The 12,065-nt window shown below is 40.8% G+C and overlaps 1 protein-coding gene across 1 annotated transcript in view; it reads left to right on the top strand.

Annotated features, from left to right (window-relative positions):
- cds1 (CDP-diacylglycerol synthase (phosphatidate cytidylyltransferase) 1) overlaps positions 1 to 12,065 on the top strand; it is a 50,249-nt gene that overhangs the window by 26,303 nt on the left and 11,881 nt on the right. The window contains exons 2-8 of the mRNA XM_034216727.1: positions 456 to 601; positions 5,596 to 5,692; positions 5,803 to 5,900; positions 6,897 to 7,036; positions 8,522 to 8,580; positions 9,417 to 9,499; positions 9,775 to 9,862. Coding sequence (XP_034072618.1) covers positions 456 to 601; positions 5,596 to 5,692; positions 5,803 to 5,900; positions 6,897 to 7,036; positions 8,522 to 8,580; positions 9,417 to 9,499; positions 9,775 to 9,862 — 711 coding nt within the window. The remainder of the gene's footprint in view (positions 1 to 455; positions 602 to 5,595; positions 5,693 to 5,802; positions 5,901 to 6,896; positions 7,037 to 8,521; positions 8,581 to 9,416; positions 9,500 to 9,774; positions 9,863 to 12,065) is intronic.

Below are 12,065 nucleotides of genomic sequence, written 5' to 3'. Positions count from 1 at the left end.
TCATCACTTTCCAAAACCAAAGTGCTTATATATGAATCTAAAAGATATGGCATATCTTTGACTTCGTAGTAGCAGTAAGAAAACTGCTCAATGTCTGTTTCCTGATTGATGAATCTCATTGTTATAGCTGACGTTTTTTTTAAATACCAATAAGACTTGTATCTGGTAAAATATGCAAAAGGAAATGTGTAATCTCCACGGTTTCATCTGTTTGAGCACACGTCTTAGAAGAAAGAGGAAATGCTAAACAGCATTTGAGCCCTGCCATTGAAGAATCATTTGACTAGCTCAACATTTACTTGTCATTTGCATCTCCAAAGTGCTCTCAGTGTACATCACTCGATAGGACAATACTGTATCCTTCACCTTTTCTGTGATCACTTTGTGTACACTGCTCAACTTTGTTATCTCTGTTTTCTAACCTTAGTGTTTTGAATATCTGTGTGTCCCGTCAGGAGGCAGATCTGGACGACAGGCTGGGCACAGACGGAGAATGTGACGGTGACTCCAAAGCAGACACTCCAGATGTCCCTCTCTCCACAGCGGACACAGATAACACTCCACAATACCTGAACAAAGCTCTGGAGGGCCTGCCGCCCAGGTACACACTGCTCATACACTGTTAATCACAAGAGACGGAGGCCAGCAGTTGTTTTATCCTCATATGCATCATGGATGGGGACCTATGATTAACAGTTAGCCTTACTAGTCCATGTCTATGTTTTCTGAGACACATTTAGCTTAATGGGCTTTTCCCGATTGTAACGAGCCAGTAAAACACATCAACGGTAACTCATCATGGGAGCCCAAAATAAATCAGGGTTAATGTTTATATTAAGGATCATTCTTTATTGGAATAGCAAATCAAGTCTTTCAATTCGACTTACTTAATCAATTATTTATCTCAGATTTCTTAGATTACAAGTAGGTCAACAAAAATGCAAATCCAGTTCTAAAATGTTTCCTATGTCTTACTGATTGGATATACCTCGAACCAATTAAGACTGAGGTCAGGTTAAGTTGTACAACAGCTATATTATTGCTGTCACACAGTTTTCCCTCCACCTTTCATGAAATGACCCTGAGTGATTGATCATCTCTCACCTGTGCATGTAGGTTAATTGGAGTAGATTCCTTCAGAGATGTATGAACATGCTCGTAGTAATAATGCAGGGAAGGAAATGCAGTTGCAAGGACATTTTACAACCTGTTCTGTCAAGTGTTGTGGTTAGGGATGCTCCGATTGCCAATTTCGGGGCCGGAATCAGTATCGGCCGATACCGATGGCCGATCCGATCGAGTGGGCGGGGCCTAAATGGAAGATTTAAACATCACTTTAAATCTTCCATTTAAAGTGATGTTTAAAACTCAGTTAATGGGGCTCATTCACTGGAGCTTCCACAAACAACAATCAACTTAATTATTACATTCAAATGACGTACATTATTCAAGTTTACATTAACTTTGGATAAAAACACGGGAGAAATGAGCGGAAGCGCTCTCTTTTCCTCTCTCCCTCTCTCTCTCCCTCTCTCTCTCTCTCCTGACAGCCTCTCAGTATCTCATGCAGCTCACTGATCCAGTAATGAGTGACCCGACAGTGAAGAATAAATATATTTATAATGACTAGTTTAGCTAGTTCCAGAGGTAGATAAAATAGCTAAGTGTGTTAGGTCTAACTCTTGTGTGTTGCTCCGCTTACCGGTCCGGCGGGCGGAGCTGCAGGATTTCTGCTTCACGTTGCATACCGCTATTTTACTGTCTTTTTCGGACACCTTAAAATAATGCCAGACCGGTGAAGCCATTTTGGCGAGCTTGTTTTGCCGCACACAGAGAAAAGTGTCATGTATTTTACGTCATTGCGATCGGCTCTCGCGATCGGCATGTTTAGAGAGCACCGATCGATTGGTAGAGAGAGTGAGTATCGGTCACCGATCTCGATCGGTGACCGATCGATCGGAGCATCCCTAGTTGTGGTTGGTACTAAATCAGTTCAATGGAAGGTATTAGGTAATAGAAGTAACAACATACTGATACCGGTTAGTAAAAACCATGAATTAATGCTTTGACAAGTCTGCAGACAGACGGCAGGCGAAAAACCCTTTTTAAAATGCTTGTTTTCTGAATGGAGATTGGCTAAGCTAACGCAGTATATGCTCCGACCGTCCACACTCACAACAACGGCCTACAGACAGAAATAAACCAGCGACTGTATTCTCCATGACACAGACAGTCTGTGGTTTGTACTTGTTTAACTTTTGTCGAGTTTCTGAACAGATATGAGGAGCTGTGAGCTTGAGTGCTAACAGCTAACAGCTAACGGTTGATGTTGTTTTTCTGTGGTTCTCATTGAAGATGACGTCACGACTCCGCCTACACTGCGTTACTATAGTTACTGCCCCAGCTACTAAACTGTGATGGAAACGCAGCATAAAGTGAGCCAGTCCTAGCCAGGCCGAGCGAGGCCCTGTAGTGGAAATGCGCCATTTGTGTTTTTATATTTGCATCGTTATTTTCCTAATGGAAGTGTTTATGGCTGTTGTAGCGCATTTCCACCTGTCGGCCACCGTAAAGAACCGTATAAAAAAAGCAAAACAATACATTCTAGGAAATGCTTATGCTGGAGATTGAAACGAACAATTATTAAAATAACTATTATTTCACAGTATACATTCTTATACTGTGAAAAGATGTCTTGCAAGTTCAGGACTGTCACACTTGGCAATCTGCATCAGTTCAGCAGCACCTTGCACACCGAGGTCCTGTTTGATATACAGATAATAGGTGGAGAGGGTGACCAACGAGCGACGGCCAGGTCACAGAGCTTAAAGGCTCATTAGGAGGAGGGGAAGCACTAATCCTGAGTGTCATAGGAGCCTCTGTGCTGCAGAGAGACATGGGGGGGGGAGCAGACTGCAGGGGGGAAGAAATGGGATGAAGAGATGATGGGGAAGATGAATGGAGCAGGTGAAATGACACAGCAAAGAAGGATGAATAGATGGACATGAAGGTGAAGAGAGGAGGCAGGGAGGGAGCGTTCCCAGAGAGTGATGGTGTGATGATGAGACAGTGTGAGCTCACAGCGCTGGGTGGAAGCAGCAGCCCTTTTTTTTTCTCTTTTCATGATGCAGCTGTTTTTCTTCTCCATTCATACAGAGGCACCAGGCTCTCTGCCCTGCTGGGCTGCTGTGCCGCGTGTAGCTGTTTCCTCTCTTTTGTTTTCTGCTCTCAGGCAGTGCAGCAGTTTGCCTCACAGCAACACGCACTGCATGACATGTTTTGAAAATAACTCCAGAGGAATGAGGCCGCATTCCACATTTTTGCCAATGCTTATGTGACGGCACAGGTAGTTGGCCTACTACTGCAAGTGTGGCGGGCTGTGGCTCAGTGGTTAGTGTGCTGGACGTCGAATCATGGGATAGCAAGTTCGAGTCCCACTGCAGTCAGCATGTCGTTGTGTCCCTGGGCAAGACCCCAAATTGCTCCTGTGGGGATTGTCCACAGTATTAAGTATGTAAGTCGCTTTGGATAAAAGCGTCTAACAAGTAACATGTAATGTAATGATGTGCTGTTTAGATCCAGAAGGTTAATAACCATTAAATATTATGGTTCGTAACATATTATACCAGAAGCGCTAAAAAGAAAGGTTTCAGAGCGTATCCAAGCCCCATCGAACCTGACTATTCTGCACTCGTGTTGCTTACTTCGCTGCCTGGTTCTGCTCAGGTCCTCTTCATGTGTCGCCAAAAGAGGGTGGTACAGGAATAAGTGATCAAACTCAAACTAGTTGGCATTTTATTGGAATGTGTTTTTGGTTAGATGCCTGAAATAAGGTCTGTTTACAAAAGCTTGAGATTTTTTCACGTTTTTTTTCTAAGACATAAAATAAGCAGTAGATGCCACTCTCTCAAATGTACGAAGATTCTGTGTCATAAAAACAGCGGTTGCTAACAAGCAAATATGCGAGACAATTAAACATCCTCACACCAAACGAATCAGCCTTTAGCTTAGGGGAGGTCATGTGACCGTGATGTAGTTCATTTATTGCCTATAACGTTAGCTTTTTACTTCTGGTGAATGCATTTTTGTTTTATTTTTATATATATATATATATATATATATATATATATTTTCTCATGTCATTTGGTACACACGTTCATGCCCATCTGAAGATGAATTGTAACAACCTTAAAGGGGCCTTATTATGCTCATTTTCAGGTTCATATTTGTATCTTTTGTCTACTGTGACATGTCTCCATTAGGGCTGCACGATTTGGGGAAATAATCTAATTGTGATTTTTCTGACAGATATTGCGATTTGATTTGCGATATTTGTTTTTTAGCGACCCAACGGAAGTTTATTGTAAAATGCGGCCATATCTCCGGCTAGGAAGGTCGTATCAACGTGCTCCCGTCTCTAGCACCCTCGCAGCCCGAGCTACGAGTGAAAAAACTAAACTTACATGAAACTTCCGTTGGGTTGCTTTAAAGTCAAGCTTCAGATTCACCCTGTAATAGATAAAACATGTGATGGAGCATTACTAACCTGACTCAGATGGTTTGTTTCACCAAAGCATCTAAAGCTCCATTGGAAGCCATTTGGAAAGGGCAGGCACTTTCAAAAGCACTTGGCAGGTGATTGGATCAATCTGTCTATCACCTTCTATTATGGGCCCCTTCTGATTGGTTTACAATGGCTGGTACATGTGGAGCTCAGCACTTCTGATTGGTGTGGATGACTGACACACAAGAAGGAAAAAAAAAAATTAAATAAAAAAAAAAGATTAATAAATAAAAAATCGCAGGCTTTGCAATTTGATAATCGCATCATTTCAAATTTCGATTTAAAATCGATTAATCGTTCAGCCCTAGTTTCCATGCTTTAATGTTCAAAAAGCTCTTTACTTTTCTCATACTGCCTGTGCTACAGCACCTCTTTTCACCCTCTGTCTGAAACCAGAGCCCAGTCTGCTCTGATTGGTCAACTGCTTAGATGTCCAACCCTTAGCCAATCATGTTTAATGCGTTGGAGCGCTAGCCAATATGAGTGCAAGTGTTACATAGTGATGTCACTATGTTACAGACCCCAAAAAGAATAATAAAGCCTCTTTAAGGAGTCCTTATTATAGTCAATATAATGTATATCATTCAGGTCCAACATATATGTTAATTGCATTTCCCTCCTCGTAAAACGTTTGGGAAGCATTTGTCTCAATGTACCGCTTCAGAGAGCTGCTAATATTGTTGAAGACTCTCAAGGCTTCTTAAGAAACCAAACTAGCTAATCACTCAAGGCTAAATATTAGTCATCTTACACAGTTATACAACCTGCAAACATACGTATATCGTTTTCTTTCACGATGGCCTTTGACAAATGTAGTCAGCTGATATAAAACGACTGGTCATCTGTGTTTATTAAAAGGCTCTGCTAATCATGATCTATAACTTCATGCTTGTTGTTTTATGACTAGTAATAAAGACATGTAGCCAGACAGTGAATCATATATCTGAGTATCTCACTTACCGAAACACAAATGAAGCATTAATGAATTTTGAGGATGAAGTCATTCTAAAACCTGTTTCTCTTCTCCACAGATGGAAGAACTACTGGATACGAGGAGTGCTGTCTATAGCCATGATTTCTGGCTTTTTCCTCATCATCTATATGGGACCCATCGCTCTTATATTAATTGTAAGTGACGGTGATACTGTAGCTATTATAGGATTCCTAGGGTCAGATGTCTTGGTTTATTTCTCAGAACGCTTCTCACAGTTCTTCTCTGTTCCCATCATCTGATATAGGTCATGACTGTCCAAATCAAGTGTTTCCAGGAAATCATCACCATCGGCTACAGAGTTTACCATTCCTATGAGCTGCCTTGGTTCAGGACACTAAGCTGGTAAGGAGAATTGATTTCCCGGTGAACAGCAGATGTACTGTAGATGTATTGTGAATAGACAATGGTTTACCCTTGCAGTATTTCCACAGGAACTATGCTCTTAAAAGTTTGTTAAACCTTAAACTAAGGTATTGCAATGTGTGATTTTTGTGTAGAAACTCAAGTACCGAATCGTCAACAGTTTAAAAAAGACAAAGAAACAATATTAAGCCCTACATGCGTTACATTGATGCAGTTATTGCGAGCAAATCTTGTTCATTTTAAGTGAGAATCTTACGAACCCCTCTCAAAAGTTTACACAAAGGGTTACCTCTTTTTTTTTTATCTGCACAGATCTCCATTGTAAATGATCAAATGTGTCATTATTTTACTGTACTTTGCTTTTGGTGTATTTATATTTTGTGTAAATATTGTCTTTATTTGTTATAGTACCATTTTATTTGTTTCCCACCCAAAGAAATGCCTTGTATGTTTAAACCTACTTGGCAATACAACCGATTCTTATTCTGAATCACTGGGCTAAATGTTGAGTCAGTTCTCATCCCTAGCCTTTGTTGTAATGTGCGAGGACAATGAAAAAGCCAGTAGCAGTCAGATATTATTATTTATTTTTTAGTAACGCGCTGAGTCAGGCCAGCTTCCTCTGCAGGCCGTTGCTGTGAATATTCAACATCTACACACCACTGCACTGTGGAGGGGTTTGCTCCTTTTTCTGTACCAGGGTTTTCCTGAACAAGTCACCTTTGCATACACACCTAGAGAGTGTGTGTGTCGGCGTCGCTCAGTGCACATGGGAGCAAAGATCACTGCCATGTTGGAATCGCCAATGTCATAACACAGACACTCACACAAAGGAGGTCAATGTACAGAAACTCTGCTAGACATGCAGTGACACACACACACACACACACACACACACACACACACACTCTTTTGTCCATACTGAGGAATACATTGCTACAAGAAATACTAATTCCCTCTGTTTTATATCGTCAGGTACTTCCTGATTTGCGTCAACTACTTCTTCTATGGTGAAACTCTGGCAGATTACTTTGGGGCTCTGGTGCAGAGGGAGGAGCCTCTGCAGTTCCTGTCTCGCTATCACCGCTTCATCTCCTTCGCTCTATACCTCGCAGGTGGGTCTTGCCTTCAAGAAAACGCTGTATCTCAAACACGCGCTCTTTGGCCCTGCTGCTTCTAATCTTTCCAGGTGGATTAGATTTAACCATGCACGGCACGCGTGTATAGAAACGTTGTTATAAAAGTTACTCAGAGAAAATGGAGCATAAAGAGACCTCAGGGAGACATGCAGTATAAACGATGAGTTCACAAAATGATTAACTGTCTTTCTTTACTGATAAGATGGTTTATTGCTTTGGCAAACTGCAGCCGGATGTGCCATAAAAACGCAATTTAAGAAGATACAAGGTGGCAAAAACACACAATTGAAACACACTTAAAGTTCCTGAAAATATCTCAAATCTATTTTTTTAATACTTGCTGTTTTATGACACATTTTGTATAACAGGAAGAGCTTTTTTTGCGGCTATAAAAGTAACGTGATTCTGCTTTTCTTAATTTAACATAGTATAAACCAGATGATATCCAATACTCATTCCCACTTTTCAAAAGTGTTCCTATTTATTCCTCATGCTTAACATCGCGACTTCACAACACTGGTGCTTCTATTGGCTAGTGCTCAACAAATTGTATGTGATAGGCTAAGGGGTTAGACATCTAAAAAGCAGTTATAATAACAGAGCCGGCCAGCTAACCAATATAATATATAGGTATAATATAAGAAAATAATATGTTTTTAAGTGTTAAAAAAGAATCATGAAAAGAGGTTCTGTTTACTGATTGTTCACAGTGGTTGGGTCAGAGTCTGGGTGAACACACTTCCTCCTCAGTGCTGCTGACTTGCATTCCACCAGCGAGACGTCAGCTGCGGTTTCAGCCCCAGGGACATTCTGAGAAACTCTGCAAAGCATCTTCTACATTTGTTTTCAGTAACAGCCCCCCTTAACAGCATCGTTATTATTTATTTTATTCCTAGGTTTTAAACAAACCTGACACAGGAGCTTACCGCCATTACAATTTCAAATGGGTATTACGTTGGTGTTCAAGGGGCCCTATTATTTTCATTTTTTAGTTCATATTTACATACACTGTCATGTCTCCATGCTTTAATGTTCAAAAAGCTCTTTATTTTTCTCACACTGCCTGTGCTGCAGCACCTCTTTTCACCCTCTGTCTGAAACCAGAGTCTGTCAGTCTGCTCTGATTGGTTAGCTGGCCGGCTCTGTTGTGAATCGTCAACCGGTTAGAGATGTCCCGCCCCTTAGCCTATGACGTTCAGCTTTTGCAGACCATTTCAATGCACACAAACCTATATCACACACTACAGGAAAGGGAGAACTCAAGAAAGCATCTCAATTGTCAAACTCTTATGTTTGTCAGAAAGAAAATGAATTGTTAAAACACAGGCATGCTTCATACACACACCTCCCCATACTGTGTATAGTAGACAATCTGGTAAATGTGATGCATATAATAATCTACCGTATAATTTTTTACAACTTGGCGTAAAAACTGACAGCATGTTGTCTACTCTTTCACAGGTTTCTGCATGTTTGTGCTGAGTTTAGTGAAGAAACATTACCGCCTGCAGTTTTATATGGTGTGTATCAGTCAAGTAACCCAAGTTACTACACTTTAACTCTCCTATCAATCCTCTCACCACTACACTGCTGACTTTCCTATCATCCCCTTCCACTGCTTCTTACTCTCTGTAATGACCCTCTGAGGAATGTAATTTCAACTCATCCTGTGCTTTGATGTTGCCTTTTTTAGAAGTCTCTACTTTTCAGCCAGTGCTAGCATAGCATAGCATACTGGTGTTACACTGTTAACTGCCTGTATTGCGATGTATAATTTGATCCAGGATGAATGTGGAACTTCTGCAATGGCTTTAATTTTAATACTTTTTTTTGTATATTATCTTTTATTTAATTTTAATTTTAAAATTATATTTTATTGCAATATTATTTTATTTATTTTAAACAATTTATTATAATAGTTTTATTTATATGCATTTCATTATTTATTATCAATAATAATATGTATGTGATTTGCCCCCTTTAGACTTTAAACTGAAAGGAAATGAAGACTACATTTTTATAAATTCAAATAGCTTCGGAGTCTGGTTATTATATCGTATTATAATATTTAATGGGGAAAAAAGGACCTTTCTTGGCTTAAATTCTCAGTCCTGTGTGTCCCAAGATTCTTGTTATGGATGTGTCCAACAAAAGCTTTTCCATCCTCTGCCCCCCCCCCCCCCCCCCCCCTCTCTCACTCTCATATGATTGCTTTCCCCCGTTTCATTCACCTCATCCGTCTGTCTGTTTCTCTGTATGTTTCCACTATTTTGGACACAAGCTGGCTTCTGAGCAGGCCTGGCCACATTCCAGTGCAGTGACACTGTCTTGTTGTTGTTTGTGTTTGCCATTCCAGTTTGCTTGGACCCATGTGACCCTGTTGATTGTGGTAACTCAATCCCACCTTGTCATTCAGAACCTGTTTGAAGGAAAGATCTGGTAAGCATCACGCAGACAGACCAGAGGAACGTGCCTCTGACACTCGCTGCACATGTGTTCTGGTGCTCTACATACAGGTTTTTTAATGAGTAATGCAGCAGAAAGTGACTCAATCAGGACAAACAAAGCATTTTCTGTTTTATTGAACTGCTCCAACAGAAATATTTTTGTAATATTTTTAAATTGAGTTAATTTCACAATTTTCCAGCCAATTCAACAGATTTCCACTTATTGATTTTCTTCCTGCTTCCTAATGTTTAAATTCCTGTTTCCAGGTTCATTGTCCCAATCTCCATAGTGATCTGCAATGACATCATGGCCTATCTATTTGGATTCTTCTTTGGGAGGACTCCACTGATCAAGGTAAACCAGATAATGTCCTATGTTTTATTTTCAGGACTTGAACTACTTGAAGAGGCTTAAGGAAGTGTGTACAGATGTGTTACAGCAGGGGTGCCCACACTTTTTTGGCTGGTGAGCTACTTTTGAAATGACCAGCTCACCGAGGTCTACCAACCAAAAATAAAATCCCAAATTGCAAGGGTTGCTGAATAACACGTTTTATTTATACATGGGATAACTACAATAGGGCTGCAACAAACGACTCATTTGATAATCGATTAATCTATTGATTAATGAAACGATTAATCGACTGTTCAGACTATTACTGTATGCCTTGCACAATTTCTCAAAGGCTCTTATTTAGCCATCAACTTTTAGATTTAGCTTGAGGTTGTTTTAGGCATGTGGAAACTAACAAGACAATAAAGATGAATACTTGATTCAAAAATACATATATTATTAAATTAACTTAACAAATTGTGAACAAAACTAACATTGCTTTTTATTTAAATTAAATAAATAATATTTCACATCAAAAGAAACAACAATGTTTTAACAAATCGTATTAAATAATCTGATGACAGAACTGTGAACAGAATAGCTGAAACTTTAACAAAATAAATAACTCTGTTACCTCTAATCATTAACCCATGTTTGTATAATGTGGTTAACTCCGTGTGTTGCTGCTCGCATACATAACACCTGACGTGGAAACGTTACTCGTGGATGGGGCTGCAGAGCTGCTAGAAAGACAGTGGAACCCGGTGCATTCCTCCGTCTGGATGTGGAGCACTTTTGCTAAATGTTTAGACAAATTGCTCGTGTTACCGCCCTTACATGCTAAACTCTCTTGGCAAGGAGCATTGTCCACCTCAAGACGGGTAGCATTTAACCACACCTTGGAGCGCTTCTCTCCGCCATCCCCGCCGTGTGTTGCTGCATGTAGCAGCCGCGTGTGCGTAAACTGCCCCGCCCCCTCGCACACAGACGGGAGAGAGAGAGAGAGAGAGAGAGATCTCGTCTCGATTGGAAACGCATTTTTTTGTCTTTTTGCATATTAGAAATGAGTTGGCGACACTAAGACTGCGAGATAATGTTTGTGTAGCAATAATACATGACCTTTCTCTTTCTCAACTCGCTACTTGGAGGGAAGTCGCTGTCATATGCCTTGTGAACACTCCGATAATGCCTCTCCACGTTACCTTTCTTTGGCAGAGCGACGCTTGCTTTACAAATAAGGCAAATAACCTTTGAATGTGACATCACAAACAAATATTCTTCCTCCCATTCTGGGTGGAAGTGGTATGTCTTTAGCTTCTTGCTCGGTCCCGCACTCATTTTGTTGTTTGTCTCTTTAACTTAATTTGAGTTTTCTCGGCACTCGACTGATTTTGTATCGCTTTGCATTCAGACTGGAAAGCGATAGGTTGCTTTTTCTGTCAATCAAGTAAACTCCTGAATTAAGTGGCAGGGAGGCCAAGGGAGGAGGGATCAAAACCTGTTTTGTCTATTTTAACGGAGCTGGATTTTTTTTTTTAATGAATGACTCGCGATCTACCAGCATTGCCCCCGCGGTCGACTTACTGGGCACCTCTGTGTTACAGTATCAGATCAGCAGCATATCAACAGGTCAAGGGGTGCTTTCACACCGCAGTACTTTTTCCACAAAGGTTCATCAGAACTTAGTTCATGAGAACTCATACAGATCGCGTTCACACCGGAATAAGTCCCTGGGGGAAGGATTAGGCAAATGAAGCCACTGACGTCACTTCTTCTTCTTCTTCTGCTTTGGGTTTACTGGCAGGCTGCAAACAACTTCACGGCGTATACTGCCACCCGAAGTCCCCGGCCGGAAGTCCCCGGAGTTGGGGACTGGCTTCTACTGGCTTCCGAGTAAATCGCCAGAACGCCGACACCTCCTCATCTCCACCGCTCCCATGTTTTCTTTTGTGTTGCCATAAGTTAGTCTCTCTGCGTTTGTGCGCCGGGCTAATGCTAATAATGCTAATGCGAGGATAATAAAATGGCGACTTCACAAAACTTTTTGAAATAGGAACCTTTTTCCCCCACGAAAGTCCCTGCTCTCTAGCAGGGACAGACAAGGGGGTAAAAAGGTTCTCATGAACTCGGAACTATATGGGAACTAAAGTGGGAAAAGTACTGCGGTGTGAAAGCGCCTAAGGAGACTTAAAAAAAACAAAATGTTCACATTTATTTTTAGATT

This window comes from Gymnodraco acuticeps, unplaced genomic scaffold (assembly GCF_902827175.1).
Source record: "Gymnodraco acuticeps unplaced genomic scaffold, fGymAcu1.1, whole genome shotgun sequence".
NCBI classification, from domain to species: Eukaryota; Metazoa; Chordata; class Actinopteri; order Perciformes; family Bathydraconidae; genus Gymnodraco; species Gymnodraco acuticeps.
Note: the sequence above shows the minus strand (reverse complement) of the source record. Positions and strands in the feature narration are given on the sequence as shown.